The 21,349-nt window shown below is 44.4% G+C and overlaps 1 protein-coding gene across 2 annotated transcripts in view; it reads right to left on the reverse strand.

Moving 5' to 3' along the window:
- The window catches only part of MAD1L1 (mitotic arrest deficient 1 like 1), a 380,536-nt gene that overhangs the window by 168,049 nt on the left and 191,138 nt on the right, over nucleotides 1-21,349 (reverse strand). For both annotated transcript variants that reach the window (XM_055805552.1, XM_055805553.1), the window contains one exon: nucleotides 5,684-5,772. In XM_055805552.1, the coding sequence (XP_055661527.1) occupies nucleotides 5,684-5,772 (89 nt within the window). The remainder of the gene's footprint in view (nucleotides 1-5,683; nucleotides 5,773-21,349) is intronic.

The raw sequence follows: 21,349 nt of genomic DNA on the forward strand, positions 1-21,349 counted from the left end.
GCTTTTCAATGGAGTTAACCAGTGAGAACTCCCTACCATCATCCCTTTAGCACTCTTTTAGTAATTTTTAACATTCTCAGATGTGTTACGTGATTGCCTGTAGAGCAGCATGGATATTGCCCATGAGGACATGTCTCATGGAGGCCCCATCTGCAAAGAGCACACGGCCATGTGGAAAAGCTATTGCTGAACAGGAAACTATTGAATGGAGCAGAAAATGTATGTGTTGGGAAGATGCTATTAAGGGATCCAGATGGCATTGAGATGGTGTTAGGAGCAGAGCAGACAGAATTCCAGCAAGTGTGACTAATAGGCATTGGCAAGGACATGAATTTCTTTTGAATTACTGTAACTCTACCCAGTCACTAAATCCACAAAAAACATTTAGGATTTACTGGGGTTGCAGTTTGACAGCAGAAAGAAAAAGTTCAGATTTGTTACAGCTGAAAAGGTCCTTCAGCTGTTGCCACTTAAGTCTTTACTGAAGTTCTGTTAAAATATATTACTTTTATTTATAGGTTCTGGAAAACTACTTTCTGCACAGTTATCACCTTCCCTCTAAAAGGTGCTAATGCCTAAATGCTCTCTGTTTCGCTGTACCCCACAGTGCATGAACTCAACAGTTTGATCACTTTTTCTTTTCATAAGATCTGCAGAATATAAACAAAGATTTCAGAGGGAGCAGGAAGAAGTGTGAGAAATGACAGCATTAGCACCGGCTTTTATTGTCTCTTCAGAAACGATGATGCTGGGAGAGAGTTTCACATTTAAAGTTATAAAAGGTCTGACGAAAGAGCACTTTGTTCTCAAGAGAAGGAGGAAAAACTGATAAAGTCTTTCAAGTTTCTCACTGAAAATTTACTTTCCATACTAAAGAAAAATGAGACAAAAGATATAGTTTTAAAAGCTCTCATTCACTCACAGGAGGTGAATACAGATTCAAAGGATTAATATGGATATTTTTTTTCTCCTTTATGTCTTTCCTGCTTTTGTTTTCAGAAGTCAGCTTCTAACCACAGGGTGTATGTGAAAATGGCTGGAGGCTCACAGTCCATTCCTGCTCTGCAGACTCCCTTTCCTGGCTTCTGCTGGTTTTCCTCTATTTTTCACATTCCATCGTGACAGCAGCTGACTGGAGAGGCTGGGCTCAGACCAGAAGAGCAGACACATCATACTGTAGATTAACGGGATTTCAAAGACCACAATAAACTACAAAAATGGAAATAACTCCCTCATAAGCTGGGGCATTTCTTTCCCCACTTTCTAATTTAAAAGTTTGCATTCTTCACCCTGTTTTCTGTCAGAATTAATTTTGGGCAGCAGTCTGCAGAAGGAAGGAGTAACAGTGGAGCTCACGTTGCTCGCTCCTCCTTAGCAGCTATGTAAAACTGAGTAAACCCGTCCTGTTGAGGCCCACAAGGGCACAGGAGGAGGACAAGCACAGCAGACATAATCCCTTCCCATGCTAATCTCTGTTCTCCTCCAAACTCCATCTGTTCTTTAATCACGCTACCCAATTTGTCCCTGCTGCTGGACACATCCAGCCAAGCCACGAGGAGTGTTCTGGGGTGGACACAGCACATTATTCCTGAATCCCAAAAGCCTGGGGGAAGATGGTGATTGCCAGGGAAGGTTATGGAGCAGAGCATCCATAACAACAGGATCCAGGGACAACAGGGGGATCAGGCCCAGCCAGCACGGGGTTATGAGAAGCAGGTCCTGCCTGAAGAACCTGATCTCCTTCTGTTGACCGGGTGACCTGCCTAGTGGATGAGGGAAAGGCTGTGGAAGGTGTCTACCCGGACCTTAGTAAAGACTTTGACACCGCCTGCCATGGCATCTCCTGAAGAAACGGGTGCCCGTGGCTGGGACGGCGGTGCTCTATGATGAGAAAGCCGGCTGGGCGGCCAAGCCCAAAGTGTGGTGGGGAATGGAGCTATGTCCCACCGGTGGCCGGGCACCAGCGGTGTTCCACAGGGCTCGGGGCTGGGGCCAGTTCTGCTTAACACCTTTATCGATGATCTAGACGAGGGGATCGAGTGCACCCTCGGTCACTCTGCAGGTGGCACCCGGCTGGGGGGAGCTGCCCTGCTGGGGGGCAGGGGGCTCTGCGGGGGGGCTGGGCAGGCCGGGCCCAGAGGCCGAGGTTCAACCAGGCTCCGTGCCGGGCCCTGCCCGTGGGTCACAGCAGCCCCCGCTGCGCTGCGGGCTGGGCAGGGGGCTGGGAACTGCCCAGAGGGAAAGGGCCTGGGGGGGCTGGCCAACAGCCGCTGGGCAGGAGCCGGCCGTGTGCCCAGGTGGCCAAGGTGGCCAGCAGCATCCTGGCTGGTACCCGAACCAGCGTGGCCAGCAGGGCCAGGGCAGTGCCCGTCCCCCTGCACTGGGCACTGGTGCGGCCGCCCCTCGAACCCTGGGCTCAGCTGTGGCCCCTCACTGCCAGGGGGACGTGGAGGGGCTGGAGCGTGTCCAGAGCCGGGCAGGGGCTGGGGAAGGGGCTGGGGCACAAGCCCTGTGGGGAGCGGCTGGGGGAGCTGGGGGGGGTCAGCCTGGAGAGCAGGGGGCTCGGGGGGGACCTGATCGCTCCCTCCAGCTGGGGGCTGTGGGCAGGGGGGGTTGGTCTCTGCGCCCAGGGAACAAGTGACAAGGCAAGAGCAAACGGCCTCAGGCTGTGCCAGGGGAGGTTTAGGTTGGAAAACAGGAAAAATGTCTTCACCAAAAGTGTGGTCAGGCATTGGAAGAGGCTGCCCAGGGAAGTGGTGGAGTCAATAAAGAGGTATTTAAAAAACACGTAGATGTGGTGCTTAGGGACCTGGTTTAGTGGTGGGCTTGCCAGTGCTGGGTTAATGGTTGGACTTTGTGATCTCAAAGGTCTTCTTCAACCTAAATAATTCTATGATTCTATCTTGCGCTCCTTTGAGAAGGAGCCTCTTCTATGAAAAAAGAACTTGGTCCAGTTTGCTGTCCAATGCACAGAAAATGCCAGAAAACACAAAATAAGATCCAACTATATAATTTGACTGCTTAAGTCTAGGTGCATAAGAAAAAAAGCTTTATGGAGTCAATTCTGCGATGCTGAATGGAGTGCTTGAGAGTCTGAGAAGACACCTGACGCAGTAACAGTAGCCAACAGTAAGGAAAAAGGAGCAGGGACTGGCTTACCAGTTCTCCAGAAAAGAGAGCTCCAGCAGAAAAAGAACTCTTTGCAGCAAGCCATTTACTGTTTGAGCTGAGCCATGAAAAGAGTGATTAAAAACAAACAAATCCATGCTTTCTGGAACAGCTTTGTAGCTAAATGACTAGCATCAGGGCCTGGGACAAGTATTTAAATCAGCTGTAACAACAAAGAGCGGTTCAGTAAAAAGCAACAGAAAAAACAGGCTGGAATTAGAGCCTGGAACTGTGGCCTCTGTGCATCCATAGCCTCAGGAGCACGCGGTACTGAAATGGGAAAGAGAAGAAAAGACAAAATATCACCGTGAAAAAATGGCAGCAGCTTAGCCTCTTTCCTGAAACAGCTTTCAGGGTACGGCTCATCACTGGAGAGTAGCTCTGAACCACCAAGGGCTTTACAGGGAACAGGCCTATGTTTCTGTCATACTTTGTGTGAAAGGTTTGACACAATTTCATGAAAGGAGGAAAGAGATGAGATTAGTAGACAAAGAAATTATTTTAAAAACAAAGGGAGAAAAACATTAGCTCGGGGAGTTTAGGGCTGCCTTTGAGCAGAACCAAACACCACAATCCCATAACAAGAAGGTACTTGCGAGCTCCACTTGTCCCCGCCCAGAAAACAGATTTTAATTTAGGGCAAAGCCAGACATCTCTATGCTTACTGCCGAGAGCCTTCTGCAACATGAAGTGATCCTGGACTGTGTGGCAATCTCACTGTTTCCCCCTACACACGCTGTCCCTGAAGCTGCTCAGTTAATAGATGGCAAATGCTGTTCAGTGAAGATAAACACTGAATAATGAGTCTTGGAGGTGAAAATAAAGAGTCTGAACATCTCCTACATGAAAGCGTGCTGCAGCCCATACCAACCCAGGGAGGGAGAGACCGAGGAGGTTCTGTAGAAATACTCTGAAAACCTTCAGCTCCCAGAAGGCAGCAGACAGGATGCTGGCTTTACTGATAGAGAGGCACAGTATTAATCAGGAGTGATGGGGTTTAATGCTGCTGAGGAGGCACTGAGCACTTCTGCAGCGGTATAAACATTAGGTTTCAGAGGGTCTAGTGCACCTTAGCCAAGGAAAAACCTGAATGTGCTCAGGTCAAACAAACGTCCACAATATGCAAAAGCAGATGGAGACAAGTTTATCCCCCTGAAAAAAGGAAGCCATAGCATACAATCCTTTACCAGAACTCAAACATATGACAGAATAAAAAAAGGGAGATGTGTGCCTTGGGTCTCCAGAACTATTACATCACCTTGAGGGAACTATAGCAGCGAGTCCCTAAGATTAGGTGTACAGCCCTAAAATGTATTGGAATAGCTTAGCTGAACATGTGTTATTTTCAAACACCTCCCCTCTGCTATGGAACTGGGTTTGCAAAGCCATAAAACAAGCTCCAGAGGCAAAGCACAAGAGCAAATTCATAATGTACAGGCCAGTAATTTCTGCCTTCTGCAATTCTGCTTGCTGCAAAATCCTGCTTTCAGTCCTATGAAGCAGTAACGCTTTATAGTGATGGAGCTGAAAATATAAAAGAATTAAGAAGTGCAACTCCAGCCAAAGTCTTACATCAGCTGAGAATAAAAAACTCAGCCTGTCAAGGTTTGATTTGCTCAGCTTAAATAAAAAGGAACTTCATATCAAACATTCAGAAACAGATGAACTTTTCTGTGCTCAGTATTTATTGTGTCACCTGCTTTGGAATAGAAGCTGTAAACGCTTTAATAAATACATGGAAAGGTTGTCTAGCTTCACTGTAGCTTTAGTAAATGCTTATATATCCTCTGCTGAAACACTGTTTTGTAACTTCTCTTTCACGGAATCACAACAGGTACACCTCTGCCATCTGCAGCAATGCACAAGGGGAAACATCCCTCTTTTATCTCCAGCGCTACACGTGTATCAGTATTACAAAAGCTGGATTCTAAACCTCTTCACACATATGCCAACAGATCCTGTGTTTACAGTTGCGATTTGGTCAAAATAAGAAACAAACAGCAATGTTGTTTCCACAGGAACGGAAGTCAACAGAGAGAACAGTGACACTGGAGCCAGTCTTATGAATTAACTGAGAGCAACAGACCCCAAATATTAAAAGGAGCCTGCAGCCTCCCGAAAGACAGAAAAAATGAGAGAGTAGCTAAATGCAGGAAAGATCAGCGGCTGAGGCTTTCCATTAATGCTTCATGGACTTCTCATGTCCATTAAAATCTGGTGGGAAAGTAAAAAGTGTGCTCAGGAAAAGAACATCCTACTTCAGAAATACAAGGAAAATACATTTTCATCGATGCTGCCATGCCATGCCCTGAATACCAGGCAGCCTATGCACACAGGCCGTCTAGACACGTATAGCTTTTATGCACTGTAGCACGGTGAGGTCCTGTTCGTGGTGCTCTACCATGAGATGGCAATAACCGGTGCAAGCAGCGAAACTACCCTGGGCCTTTCCCTTCTCATTAGTTCCACTGAGAATGGTAGAATCTTCTCAGCCTTCCCCCCTTGCTTTGCCTACCTGAGCGTGTCAACCTCCTCCTTGGTGACGATGGTACTTTGCTCAGCTGTGCACTCTTGGGACTTCAGGACCTTCACCTCCACCTCCAGCTGCAGAAGAGAAAAGCATTAGCTCCGCCAGAACTACTAAGGGGGCACACACAAACAGCAAAGGGAGGAGGAGGAAATCATGATGTTCCACACAGATCAGACCCTTCTCAGGACAGGGACGTGAAGCACAACTCTTCACATGTTGAATGTCAAAACCTCGGTTAACCCTGCTTCCCTTTGCAATCCCTTTTGCCTTCCCCAACATCTCCGAGGTAGAAGAGGCACAGAAAGTTGATTGTTTCTAAGCAAAGCTTCTGCTTCTCTTCCAGATGTTTTCCCTACCCATCCCCCACGGATAATGGAATGCAGAGAATTATCTGTGTGGTACTAGGAGCTCGCTGGTACTCAAGATTCAGTATTGACAGTTCAACCTCATTTAGCCTCAATTCCTCCCCAGAAGTGAACCACAGGATTATGCTGCCTTGTCCAGGACAACTCCGAGATACGTACATTGAATCCAAAAGACTGGGGAATATTTCCAGCGCTTTCCAACATACGCTTCTACCTCAAGCTGCTCAGGTAGCTCTAGCGGGTCAAACAAACAATTAAGAATACTTTCTGCCTCTGGCCTTGTTTGGGAAGGAACTCACAAGAAAGCACTTCAAAACTCCACAGACGAAAACTTCTTACCCAGACTCTACCATTCCCAGGCTCCCTGACTTATGGGGATCTGCACCCTAATTCAGCTATCAAGACAATGCATAGATTGATAAACTACCTATGTTACTTGTTTCTAAACCCCTGAGAAAATGATTTATTATGACATGTAAGTAGAGACAAACTACCTAGAGGATACTCAAACTTCTGTTGCAGCACCTTCTCCTAGCTTAGACCTCCTACACACTCATCCTTGAGATTTTGGATTTCTTTTTGTCATCTGTGTTTTAGCACCTGGCAACTAATTCCCCTAATAAGTCTATTGATAGAAACTATTTTTCACTCAGGAGGAAAACAATAAGCAATCCAGCCCTAATTATAGACGCAAAACTTACGACCACAGAGAGCTCAGTGCTCAGCATCAGGGAAATAATCCATTAATACACCATTCCCTCCAACAGCACGGATTAGACTTGTAGAGCAAAATCCCATTACAACAGCAAACTTCTTGCAAAGACAACGAGCTGGCAGAAACTCCCCAATTTTACAAGGAAGAGAAGCATACTGACACGTGCAGTCATATTGCTCAGTCAGAACTGAAATTTTGACATATTGCCTCTTTGCCCTTCCATGCTTACCAGAAGAGACAGACAGACGTGGCAGCGCTGTTAGCAGGAAAGGGCAGAAAAGAGACGGTTGGATTATTCTCCCTCCCCTTTCTGATACCACAGGGACAGGGCAGAAGAGAGACGGCAGAAAACAGATTTTAGCCAAATTTCCCCCTGGCACCCCGAAGTCCCACATTCTCCCCCTGCCTGTCAAAAGGCATCCAGAAAAAAAATAAGCAAAGGCCCACCTGCATCATCAGGCTGTACAAATGTTAATGTATATTAGCTGCCTGATAAGATTATCACAGCCAGAAATGCTTCCCTCAATTTTCTGATTACTGAGCTTATCTCTCACAGCTCAGCCCATCACAGATGGCTGGGGATAAAGCAAGAGCACCAGATAACTCCAGGAATGTGAATAAAAGGTACCAGGATGAGGAGCAGGCTTCAATTCCAACCTCCTTCTAGCAGGAAACTACTCGTTGTATCTCCCGTCTTCCATGCCTGCTGAAGCCTGGATGTGTTTGCTGTTAGAGTGGTTTGTGCTGCTTTCTGGACTGCGTGTGGACAGCACGTGACGATGGAAAGGCCGGTGAGTAAGTTTTTTATCACTGGCTAAGCGGGCTCAGCCTTGAGTCCAACTGCCACCTGCTCACTGACACGAGCAGCTCAATCACGGCCACCTTCCCGGGGGAGAAGGGGGGACACAGGGGGGTGAACGAGTAATCTCTTCTTGTGATCTGGGGTCTCTTGTGTTGGCTGCATAGAGAGGAAAAAAATGGAGCGTGTAACGGGAAAGGAGACAGGAGAGTGAATGCACACATTCTCAAGTGAATGCTGCCATGAAAAGCATGAGCGCAGGTCTTGCCTGATGTACAGGGGTGACAAATTAGTGCCAGGTACGCCCAGTAGCAGTGTGATGAGATTTTGCTGGGTTTCCAAGAATAAGCCATTGAAGGAGAATGAGGAGGGAAGGACACATGGACTGTAAGGGCATTTTATGTCATTTCTGTGTGCTCCCAATTTTCAAGCGCCAGAACTACCTAGACTGAAAATCTGATGTGCCCGAGGCGAGAATGGAGAGGAGGGCACCGTGATATCTTTATAGATGAAACTGACTCAAGCAGTTAAACATTGACATGGACCTGCTTCCCAGAAGTAGGATTAAAACCACTGGAGAGTTTCAGGTTCAGGCCAAGGTACATCTTTGTGCTACAGCAAATGACTGCCATCAAAACCTCACAAAATGTTTATGAAAAAAAGGAAAGTAAAACAATTAAGGTATTAAATATTTCATGCAAAACATGCCATTTCCTTTAATTGTTAGGGTTTTGGTAAGGAAAACATCCCTGACTGCCAATCTCACAGAAGATATTAAAAATATTATTTATGTCTTTTCCAGAGCAAAAAGAAAGTTAGTCGAGATCAGATGGAGTTGCTTGTTGCTGGGATCCAGTTCTGCTTTTCTGAAGGCAGCACAGTGCAGGCAAATAGGTCTTCATGAAACAAGAATCAAGAGAAGAGCAAAAAAGAGCAAAAACCATGGAATCCGTTGCCTGCTGGACAATCCAACCAGAACATGATCTCACCAGCTCCTGGTCAAACCTGGCACACTTGTACCAGTGTGATGCTGCGACAGATGTGGCCACTGCTCGCTCCTCCAGCTGGACCTTCACTGCAGTTCTGCACGTGACGCAGTCAGGACAGCAGAGAAAAGAGAAAGAAGCAGCAGAACTGAATGAGGAAAATAAGCAACAGGAAGGCAGCAACAGGAGAAATACAAACCCATATTCTACATAATTTCCAGCACCATGGAAAGCCTAAGAGGTGAGGAGGTTAACAAGACCATTCCCTTTGACACAGCCTCTTCAGGACCAAGTGATAAGCATGGAATGACCCACCACAGTGGCAGTTTGTCCCTTCCTGTCCACAATCATCTCAGCACCAGTGGCAAAGAACAGCCTCGAGAAGGGATAAGGAGAGGAAGAGCCAATCTTCTCTTGCTGTTTTCTCTGCCTAATTCCCATCACATTCCTTTTCCTCAATTATTTTCCAGTCCTAGTCTCTCTTGCTCACCAGATGCTGCTTTCAGCAGGCATTTACTGCTTTTTGGACTAACTCAATATTCCTGTCTAAGCTCTTCCAATTTTTATCAATAATTTTATATAACTGGCTGAGTTAAACTTTTATTACTTTGAATACATTAAACTAGTAGAAGCCATTACCCAGCAGACAGAGGAAACAGGCTGCTCAAATTGCAGCTCATTGCTGTATTCCCCCATTCAGTACCAAATGACCTAGGTCAGGCTTGGATCCTTTCGCTCTCTTTTATGTTGATCTGGGTTTTTTAACTAGCATCGAGAGCAGAGAGAGAACACTGTTCCAAAATACAGCATTGTATGTCTTACCCTGAAAACTGCACCAGAGCGACCTAAGGACCTACAACTTCTGCAGAAGCTTCAGGGTTAATATTGCCCAGGACCCAACACCCAGCGATATCCCCACTGTACAGAAACATATTAGCAGCTTGAAAAGAAACAAAGTTCTTATTTTTTTTAAAGTTATCCAAGGTTTTTATGACACTAGAAAAGGCAGCATAATGAATAATGCCAGAACCTATTACTTGTGAATAAAACATATAAACAAGTACTTATATTTTGATTATGTGATGTTCTCTTCTCTTTAGAATATAACGGAGCCTCTCGCTCTCAACCTAAAATGACCTCGTTTATCCCAAATCTTTTCTATTCTCTTTCACTGCATACGAATGAATTTCAGACCAGCTTTATTGCTTTCAATAGAAAGTGACCAGGACACATCCAGTATATAGAATAATTTTAGAATGTCCACTTCCACAAATATACAAGTACCCTAAAAGATGAAATGCAAATATTTTTCCAAAAGAAGTATTGTCATTACTATTTGCAAACTGAGAGAGGAAGGAATAACATGGATGGATTTTTGTCTAGTGTTTAATTAAACAAAATAGCGTTCTTTTTTCAGCTTTACTTTTAAACCTGCCTGAACAGGATTTCAAGATGGTGGTTTTCCTCCAAGTGTTAATGACATAGCAAACACCCACAGCAGTGTAAGAAATATGTTCCTTGCTGGTTCTCTCTTCTGTAGGAATTATTTAAAGATGCATGAGATGACAGGAGAAACATAAAATTATAAATTCATCTCCTGACAGCTAGAAGAAACAAACTTTTCCTTTAGAGAGCTGATTTTCTTGGCCTATTTCTGGCATTTGTCATTTCTGACCCATATTTGTCCCCTCCAAAACAAGTTCTCTGAGCCTCCACCACGCCATGGACCTGCTGTTCCTCCCACTTGATTCCAGCAGCCTTCAACACTGCTGAAGACAAGACAAGCCTTTCCAAAGCACCCTACTGACCACCACTGTCCACACCCCACCTTCAAAACGAGAGATATCACGGGACTGAAACCTCTAAATCAAATCAGTTCTAAATCGAACCACATTTACAAACTTTTGAACATTTTAACACACTGCCCAGAATAATAATCAAATCTCCGTTCAGGTGCCCCATTTTGGGTAGTACAGGACTCAAAATCTAAAGCATTTCAACCCACTGCTAAAGTTAGGATTTGCAAATCGGAAAAAAGGGGGCAGTTTACTTGCCCACATCAATGTACACGTATTTCACAGAACACATGCTGCAGACACACGGTTATTATTTGAATAATGAGTGCATTTTAGTGAGGGGCTGATACAGCAATCTTATCCTGATGAAATGTGTCTGCACGTCATTCAGCATTCTTGGAACTGTAAAAAGCAGGAAATGCTGAATCCATTATAAATGTCTAAAGGTTTATTTAACAATGGGCTGATGCAACATCCTTTAAAAGGCCTTCCTCAGCAAAAGAGCTGATTTTAAAAGGCAGAGATAAATAGGAAATGAATTGCATGGAGCCAACATGGAAAGGTGAATTGAGAGGTTGTGTTTGACTACAAGTCTCAACACAATTCAAGAAGCTATTTAAATACATAAATATTTAAATGTATGAAAACCCAGCAGACTTGGAAAGGAAGAGTGTACGCTAAAATAGACAAGAGCAGAGAAATGGGACCCCCAGTATGGCCCATACACTGAGGTTTGAAAACAGACAAACTACCATTCCCCAGGAGTTTGATACACCAGTTATCCTAGTGATGCTATTTGTGCTTCTCTCAAAAGGATGTAGCAACGACTAAGGATCTTATTCGTGCCTCTTCCCACAGAGCAGCATGGGATGCCTGGTGATCTCCTCTTGTCTACAAGCTTATAAATCTGGCATCAGGACAGAAATCAAATATACATGAACACCAGTGAGTTTAATTTGGGTGTCCAGCAATACCACAAGGTAGTAAGACACCACGCTGAGCACTTCCACAGATCATTCTGCTCAGCAAGAGCAGTATTACCTCTTCCATACACCCAGCCCACTGACATTCTGAACAACACCTGAAGGACAATACCTGCAAAACAAAATATTACTTGCCATTTAGAAACAGGCTAAACAGCCCAGGATTAGTAGGTACATTTTCTTGGGAAAATTGATCCTTGATGCTATTGTGAAACAAAAGCAATAAAGCCAAAGAAAACCAGATATTCAATAAGAAGTGGTTTAGAACTATCTATTTCCCACTTGGTTGAAGAAAAAAAAACATTATTTTTTTTCCCTCTTTAAGGACAAAGGCTAACTGGATCACAGTCTCTATGGGTTACCCACTCTGTAACAAATTTGGTGTGCTTTTATCACTGAGAAGGCAGGGCTAGAAGCAACCTTCCAGCAAACAGCTTCCTGAAAACGTACTCATGCATATATATTACTGTAGATACACACAAACTCGGAAGCAGACATATGCTGACTTCAGACTGTATTGGAGAGAAGCAGGATTGTGGCTTTTCTCCTCCTGTTGCAGTAAAAAGAGAGCAATTTTTCAAGTTTATACCGAATGTCATTCTATTTCATTTCCAAATATAATCTCCCAGAGAGAAGGTTCACTTGCCCTATTTCCAATCTCTAAAGTTAATACACAAATTTATATTCCTTTCTCCCACTCGCTCTCCTAAATTAAGAGGCGTAATTACTAGGAACGCTTGCTACAAACGAATAAAGTGCCAAGGGAGAAGGAGCTGTCACTGCTGGATGTCTGTAGCAGCCACCCTCCCCTCTCTCCCATCCCCAGAGGATCCTGCTTATGAGGCAGTTTCTATCTTTCCTATTAGCAGGGGTAGCTCACACACAGGAGCAGACACCAACCCCTCCCTCTGCAGGCAGGACAATCATAAGGAACAAAATTACAAAATTAACTTCAGCCTGCCAAGGAGCCACTGGTGCTTGCAAAGATGATTCCTCCCAAGTTCACCTTTCGCCTCTCCCCAGTCCTGCTGACCTCCTGAGCGATGTCAGGTTTCTTTAATGATAGCAGAGAAATTCATATCTGCAATCTAAAAATTCAGCCCCAGTCTCACTCATCTCCCCCCTCCCCACCTCCAGCACCCTCTCAAAAGGAAGATTGATTATTATAATCAGACTTAGTTCTGACATGGCATTTGCATTTTCAAAGCACAGCATAGTCATTAACTAATTCATCTACCCCAAGGGAGCCCTAACGAGCTTTCACCTCTCTCCCCTCTGATTCCCAACCTGCAGGCAGCCCACAGCTTTCCTTCTGACACCTCCCCTCTACACTGTGCTGCACAAGCGCAACTTGGTGAAACTCCAGACAGGCTCAGTGAGCCAAATTCAGCCCTGCTGCAAAGGAACACAGCTCTGCTGCTAGCAGCTGAAGAGGACGAATGCACAGACACCCTATTTAAACTAGCTATCCTACAGTTTCTGTTCTGCAAAAACAGGCCAGTGCCACAGGGGTCCCAAAATTACCATCCTCCTGAACGAGCAGCATCAACTGTGAGCCTGAGCTGCCTGCCCAGCTGCAAACATGTGAAGGAGAAAGCATCATCACATCACGCCCTTCAAACCCCCATCCTCCTCCTGCACAGTCCATCCAACAAGCTCTTACCCAAATACCTGCAACACACCTTTGTCCCAAGACTCAGCCTCCTGCCCCTTCTTAAGTCTCTTCTCACACCCAACGCTGCCAGATGCTGACCCTCCCCACTCACCCACCTCCCTCTGCTCATTTCTGCATCCTGCCCCATCAGAACCACAAAGCCCCACACCCCCAGATGCTCCACACAACAGTAGATTACTGTTGATGAGCAATAATGTTTAACTGGAGGTGCTTAACCTGTATTCAGAGGATCCATTTCTAGCAGTCCTGTCTGGAACGCTTAGGAGAAAAAAAAATATCAGCAAAATATTTATTTTTCTCTCTTGCTTTTCAATCTACAGCAAACAGGGCTGTTACTTGAACAGGGGATAACATGACAGTACTGATAGTGTTACCCTGCAGCAATGCACTACAGACCAAGACTTGGTATCTCAGTTGGAGGTGCAGAATGGGGCACAAAACCCTGCAGCTTTGAACAGCCAAAATACTCCAGCTGACCCATTCAGTGTAGCACTCATGGCCCTTTTTCACCAGTGGTGAAAAAGTATATACACAACCACCACACACCAGCTCTCCTGGAAGGAGCCTGTCCTCTTTTAATGGACAGATGCTCCACTAACGCTAAAGCACGTCTGAAGGCAACTACCCTGGTCACCAGCTCCGACCCCATGTCAACAGCAAGTAACGTGCAACACCAGTCATCATGTGGGTACCAACTCAGGATGGTTTTGACAGCCTTCCTGAGCTTTACTCCCCATTTTAAGCTGTATTTATTTTTTTCTGGTACTCTGGGATGGGTGCAAGATGCAACAGTTTGGAAGCACGCACTACTGGACATTCTTTACCGTGAGGGTGGTGAGGCACTGGCCCAGGCTGCCCAGAGCAGCTGTGGGTGCCCCATCCCTGGCAGGGCTCAAGGCCAGGCTGGATGGGGCTGGGGGCACCCTGGGCTGGTGGGAGGGGTCCCTGCCCATGGTGGGGGGGTGGAACTCAATGATCTTTAAGGTCCTTTCCAACCAAACCATCCTATGATTCCATGACATTTCAGCAGGATGGAAGCTGGCTCAGAGCTCAAGATTAACAAAACTGGAAAGTTCACGAGGAAGAAGAACAAATACCCTGTGCAAGAGACCTACCGATCAAGGAAACCGAAGACGTTAATTTAAACCCATGAGCTGATTCAAGTATTATTACACATTCAAGTCTTATTCCCAGAGGAAGGAGCAGACAAGGAATCTCTTCCCCTCAGCCTTGCTGCAGCCCTGTCCTGTCCACACTCCCAGGTGCAGCCACGAGACCTCATCACCACTGCGTGACAGCAAAACTCCTTGACAGCTCCATCCATAAACCCCCTCTTTGCTCTAACAGCTCGCTCTGAAGAAGGATCACGTAATTTCCATGTCCATTCAGCTCAAAGCCTCTCTGCTGTTACCAGCCACCCTCCACTACTTTCACCAGCACGTAATTACTGTTTCTTTTAACAGCTATCGAACGCTCCTCCCACCAGGGAGAGCAAACCAGCAGATGTCCACCTGAGAGAAGGAAACTCTGGAGTAATTAGCCTTAAATGGCTGACACGTCCTACCCATTACTGCTGGTTAGCCCAGCAAAACACAGATAACAGGCTCTTTAGGGAACCTGTCAAGATGTGGGACAATGTGCCACAACCCCGTCCAGTGTGACCGCGGCACTGGTGCAATGGAGTTGTCTGTTCTCAAGAGGAGCATCACACAGGTCACTTCTTTCATGCAGAAGCAGGCATTTTTGCTAGACAAGTCTTCTAGCAGCTGTAATTCACAGGCAAAGCAACAAATATCTGCAATGTCATACCTCCTCTGTACAAAGTCTGAATACAGTTTGTTTCCTGAAAATATACCCTCAAGGAGTTTGTGGAGCATTCAGTCAACAATTCTCATTAAATGGTAGCTTGTAATGCCACCTCTCACCCCCCCCTCAGGTTTCTTGCTGAAAAACCATCACATAATAAACAGTCAAGAGAAGAATCTATGCTTTTTACATACCACCTAGGAAGGTCAAAGGCGAAAGAGGAATCCAACATCCATTTATGTTCCTTCGTCTCCTAACATAAATACAGTGGAATCAATCTCTGCTTAATACTGTAGAAGAGCAAAGGAGCCTTCACTGAGTGCTAGACTTGAAAATTGAACTTAATCCTCCTGCTCCAACTCACATGGAACAACCCACAGACTGCACTTCAACATGCTTTTAAGAACAGCTCTCTCGCTCCCACTGCATCTCCAGCCCAATTTTGCAGTTCACTACAGTGGGAGCACTGCTTTCTGGTGTGTCTCAGCAGACAGAGGGAGGGTGAGCAGGGGCCAGCAGAGCTTCATGCTCTGAACTCCCAGAGATGGGAAATATGAGGATGGGGAAGGGATCCAGCTATGGGAAAGTAGCAGCTCTCTCGACACAGCCTCCCAGCTGCCTTCAAGGGGCAGATGCTTGAAGGAGTCTTGTTCCCCAAACTCTTCCCTAAAGAACAGGCTAAAAGAAGCAGATTTAAGGTTTTCTGGCTAAATGACCCATCCTAAGGCCTTCCTGCAATAACAAGCAGTGGACTTTTAATGCATAAAAAGTGGGAAATCTCCTCCTCATGCCAAACAGCAAAGGTTACAGGGCTCTGCCAATGCCGCTCTGCCGGAAGCCTCTCAGGATTACGCCTGCAGTCCCTTTCAGTTCCCAGCAAGCAATCACAGAACAAAAAGCAAAAAAAAAAAAAAAAAACCAAAAAAAACCACCAAACAATTCCCTCTCAAATACCGTATGTTCCATTCTGGTGCCAAAACAGAAGCCTGGCATTTTAACCTTTGGTGAACATGTTCTTGCTGCCACCAACAATAAACTTCAAGGTCCAGCTCGGAGGGGAGGGAAGGTGTAATAGATGCATACTGGGTGACATTAGCACTGAAAAGAGCAGCAACAGGACAGGGCCTGGCAGGAGCTTGATTTTATACACCCAGTCTTTAGAGGTTAATGAAATATTCATAAATAAGTTAAAATTCTCCTGACAAGCTAGATCCTGTAATACAACAAAGAGTTGTCAGCCTCAATTAAGCAATTCTAAAGAGGCAGGGCACTGCCATTGATTATTTACCAAGAGGTCATAGGAAACATTCTGCTCTATGATCTTCTTGTCTCTGTGGATAAATTAGGTTTTACAGGTCCTGCTGGAGGACTCTGCTACCCTGACACATCAGCTCAGAGAGACCCTGGCCTGCCACCACTACCACCTACCCCCAGCACCTATCAGCTAAAGGCAAAAAACACTGGGAACAAGCTCTTCTAAGGGTGCTGAGACACGAACAGATAGAAAGCAAAACAAATAACATAGCAAGCTGATTAGGCCGTCAGCACAAGGACTAGGATAGTCTTGAAAATTCATTTTTTTTTAAGCTTTATCTCACTTTCTGTACACACAAAGCCAGCCCTGGGCAAGAAGTATCCAGCAACCTTTGATCTGCAGGCACGTCCACTGAACAGGCCCTCAATGCCCCCCCTCAGATCCCATAGCTAGAGATCTTCACATCCTCCCCCATGCTCAGGATAAACTGTGCCTACAGAATTACCATTCTCAGATCAGATCTCTCCGGATGATTCCCTTCTGATACAGGTACAACTTCCCAGGACTGTGAAAGCAGGAGAAAACTGGTCTCCGTCTTTGTCACAAGCAAGTTGGAAACTAATGATTTCTTTGTCCCATCCTAACATGACTGTTCAACAGATCAAGTCTTCCTTTTCCTCTTCTGGACATGCACTGGAAGCACATTTTCCTTCTACAGCTTCTCCAAGATGCCTTTTTGGCAAGACAGACAAAAGGAGCAGAAATTCCTGAACCCTAGAGGTATCCTGGACCTCCTGCCTGATTTTCCCCTGCCTCTCAAAGTGCTCAACATAAGTCCCTGCACCCTCCAGGAAATTTTAGCTCAACCAAATCAAACCACATGAGTCTGAGGTAGCCCATAAACCTCCTACAGACTATGTAAAGATAAATGAAGTCTGGAAAAGCACAATATTTGCATGCATATTATGTCTTTTGTATCTCAAGGCTGTGCCTACTATAATAAGGCCTCTGATAATATCCCTATCCCATTCATTTTATTCAACCAAGTAACTCAGTGTAACTCAGATTTTACAGTAACAGCAACACTGGCAACAGGACCACTCTAACTGCAGCACAGCAGCGTCCTCCACAGGAAAATGATCCACCTTTCCCCTCTGCTCAACAAGTGATGAGAAAAAAGCCCTGCCCTGCTCTCCCTCCACAGTCCTTGTTCCAGTTACAATCCTGCAATGCAAAGGTGAGAGCACATTATCAACTCTCAGCCTATTTCCAGGTTGAAAAGTGGAGCAGTAGCCATCATCCTTTTTACCAAAAAGCACCCCATTGCATTTGTCAATACAGCTCGGGTTTTACGGGTACACCTGTAGCGTGGAGACCTCCCCAGATGACGGGTTGAGAATCAGATCATTGTCCGTGCATCTCACCTGAGCCAGAATTGCCGTTCAGGTTTGGATCAGACTGTTACCCTGAAATCCAGCAGTACCTGTCCCACTGGGAGCCCAAAGGGAGGAGCTGCAGTAAGGCAGCTCTCCACTTTAGCCAGCTATGTTTCCTCCTTCTGAAAATCCTAACCCCATGTCAGCTGTTACTGCCTTCGGTGAGAAAAACGAAAACAGTCCTGTTGAAACCAAATGGTGCTGCTGAGTTCCATAAAACTTTCACGTTAATGGATCCAACAGCAGGTTCATTTGTGTAATGGGACTTTTAAACAGACCGTTTATTTCGTTTTAATTTGAAGGGAATGTACTATTTGATCCCATGTGCCTGGCTAGACTTTTGAAACAGAGATAAACCACAAGAACTGACTCACTAAGTCTTTTCTTCTAACCTAATTAAAATAGCATTGAGATATTAACATGCAAAAGTGTAATGTACTGATCACCTCTCCAGTCTACAGGCAGTTTTTCAGCACTCATCTACCAAAATCCCAAAGCTTCCATCGCTCTCTGCTTTGCCCACAGTCACATGCAATAGATGCTTCTGATGCTGCCAGTTTTGTGTGTTGAACGTGAATTTTCCAAGCAGAAACATGCAACAGATGCAACAAAACCAACTGAAACCGTTCATCATTCCCTAGGCTAAGAGAGGAGGGGGGTGGGGTGGGAAGAAAAATAAAAATCTTCTCTCTGTGCCTCAGAGCTTACTATATTCTTAACACTGTGAGGATCTGCAAGGATTAAATTTAAAGTACTTGTTTACAACAAGCACTGAAGTAGAGCTCTCAGCTAGGAAACGGAGAAGAATAACTGAGTAGTCCCATGCCTCTGTTCTAGGGTTTACTTCACCTGGAGAACCAAAGCTCTACAGTAAAAACACAGTGAGAAAAGTTGAAAAAAGGCATCGATGACTCCTGCTCACTTAACCCTCCTCCTTTCAACAAAATCACATTTCTAAATTCACAGGACCACATGATAAAAGTGAAGAATAATACAAACACTGTGAAGTATATACAAAACAAACAAGCAACAAAAGGCTCTGCTGAAGTAAAGCTACCCAATAGAGAAAAAGACATCTCAGACACTGATCATGAAAACTTATTTAAACGAAACAAAATTCACTGAAGATCTTGGGTCAAAAAGAATAAATGCACAAACACAATTACTGGTAGCACAAAGCAGGGAGGCTTTATCACAGAGGAGCATAAATAAATCAGAAAAAAGAAGCTAGGTGAAAACTGACGGAACAGCAACAGAATTGAAATATAATTGCACAAGTCCCACAACAGCTAGAACCTCTCCTACAAATTGAGTCTTCATCAGTCAGAAACCAGAGAGGAGGACAAAGAGCTGGGGAGATTAATCGATCACAGGATGAACACCAGTGCCATGCGGCAGTGGAAATGGGTAATGTGACTCTGCAAGGGAGAGCTGAGCTATACCCAGGACAGAGGTACCTGCCTGCACTAGAAGCTCCTGCAGAAGACACTTCGGTACAAGCTACTGCTGGGACATCACCTGGAATGACATGACCACTCTGGTTACTCATCTTCAAAGGAGATACAAAAACGGGAAGAGATTTAAAGAAAGCTGCAGGATTCATGAGGAGCCCAAAGAGCCTGTTTTAAGAGAAGACTGCAAGAGCTTGATTTGTTTAACCTAAACAAATGAAATGCTGGGAGAGAACAATTGTTGTCTATTAGTATGTCACAGCATAAATACGAGGGAGGAAGAATACTCACTGTAGTTTAAGGAGAACGTTAGCACAAGAAAAAAAAAAAAGGATATTAACTGCACATGTATTTTCCATTGGAACTGGGAAGATTTCAGCTGTCAGAGCAAACTTTCTATGACAGTAATGGCACAAACATCCAAAGCAGTTTCAAGACAAAATTGATAAATTTATGAACTGAGGTATATGCTGCAGTTGTAGCAGTTACCAAAGGACAGAACTTCATGATCTAAAAGTCCTCTTCCAGTCTTCTGTTACCATATCATTTCATTCTGCATCAGCTTCTTTTACTGTCCCTTCATAACCAGATTCATGTTTTTCAATCTGATTTGAGAACTGGATATTTCCCTAAAATTGCCTTACTAAAACTATTGCTGTGTTCATGCTGCTGCTCAGCTGAGTGCCTCGCTACTCATCTGTCTTGGGTTTGCTAGTCTCACATAAGGTGTTAGGATAAAATCTGTCAGATGATAAGTAGATCTGCTGTCGCCTTGCTAAATCAATTCAGAAATGATGAAATACATTTTTGATAGATGGCGATTTCCTGTACTGGTCCGTTTGTCTCCTTTCCCCGCCCAGCCTGTTGGTTCCATGCATGTTCCAGCAAAGCCTCATCTTTATTTATTACTACTGTGGCTCAGTACTCTAATCCCACATTTAATTGCCATCCCATTATAGATAATACAGAGAATTTACATTTCCACTAATGAAATCTACTTTTGTTCTTATGCCTGGTCCATTGTATTCTTTGCTTTATGTTTAATAACTCTTAAACAAGAATTAAATGTGTAATATTGGCAAGTTATCCAGGGTAGGTCTTTCTATACTAAAGTTCATTTCCTTCATATTCTCATTTTCACTTCTTCTATAGTATCACTGTTATCGCCTGTAAAGTAAAATATAACAGAATTTTAATCCTTGCCAGATATTTCTTTTAAGTATCAAAAGTCACAGTTCTTAAAAGTTTGGAGGTCTGATGCAATCACTAGAAAGTAAAAGTCTTTCAGTAATAATGCAAAAGGTTTATGAATGGTGTGGGTCTCTTGTTGTTTATGTATTGATGCCTGTTGCAGTTTTCCCAAACTCTTCGCAGTTTTTTTCGTGTTGTTTTCCAGTTAACAGCTAGTTCCCAGCTACAACATGCTCAGTGTTCTCTGAGTTTCTTTCATGTATTCTCCTTTCTGTCTTCATTATTTCTCCCGAAAAACCATCAGTTTACACAGTCACTGATATTCAAGTTAATCTTAAACATTATGATTTCATCAGACTGAACACATGATTTGGCTCCTCAACTATTCCTGACCTGCTGCCCTTAAATACAGGTCTCCTATTCTTTGCAAAGGGTTAATCAACACTTACTCAAGGCAAGGTGCCTTCATTACTTTCATTTTAAGGTGTCTTTATTTGTCCAGTAAGGACACTCAATTTATGCCATTCATTTTGTGACGGTCACATTCTTGGACTTCAAATCTTCTTTACCTCCCACCCTGCTAAGCAATTCTTCTGATTCTTACATCCATCCTTTTTAATCTGCTGGAGGGTGAAATATAATTTGTTCCAATGAGCAGTCTATAGATTTCAGAGCCCACATGGGCCAAGCTGTCTTTTGAAGATGAAAGCCAAAAGATACCCAGAGCACCTCAGGGCAGTGAAAATACAGGTGATGCTTTTTTAATACCAAGCTCACTTCCCTTGGGGATTAATGATGGTGAAAAAAAAAAAAAATCTTGACATGACTGCCCTCTGCTACAGAACCAGACTGAAAGAAAGTGTAAGATCAGGGATCACAGCTGTTGCTTGGATGGCAAGCTTGAGCTGAACAATTTCCTCGGGTCTATAAAAGGATATGAAAAAGGCAAATGAAAATTAGAAAAACTAACACATTTTCTGTTTCCTTCCCTCAGGGAGTGAAAGAAAAATAATATAACAAACAAGAAAGCATTTTCCACAAATAATAGTTCAGTGTGAGTGAAACTAGCTTTCAGCTCTATGCCAGTAGATCATTAAACTAACATACCACAAGTAGTAAGATCCTGGGAAACATGAAACAGGGAGCCGTATGTGTGAACTCTATGAGCAATCTCCTGGCACATCGTGGAGATA

Source organism: Falco peregrinus, chromosome 5 (genome assembly GCF_023634155.1).
Source record: "Falco peregrinus isolate bFalPer1 chromosome 5, bFalPer1.pri, whole genome shotgun sequence".
Lineage (NCBI taxonomy): Eukaryota > Metazoa > Chordata > Aves > Falconiformes > Falconidae > Falco > Falco peregrinus.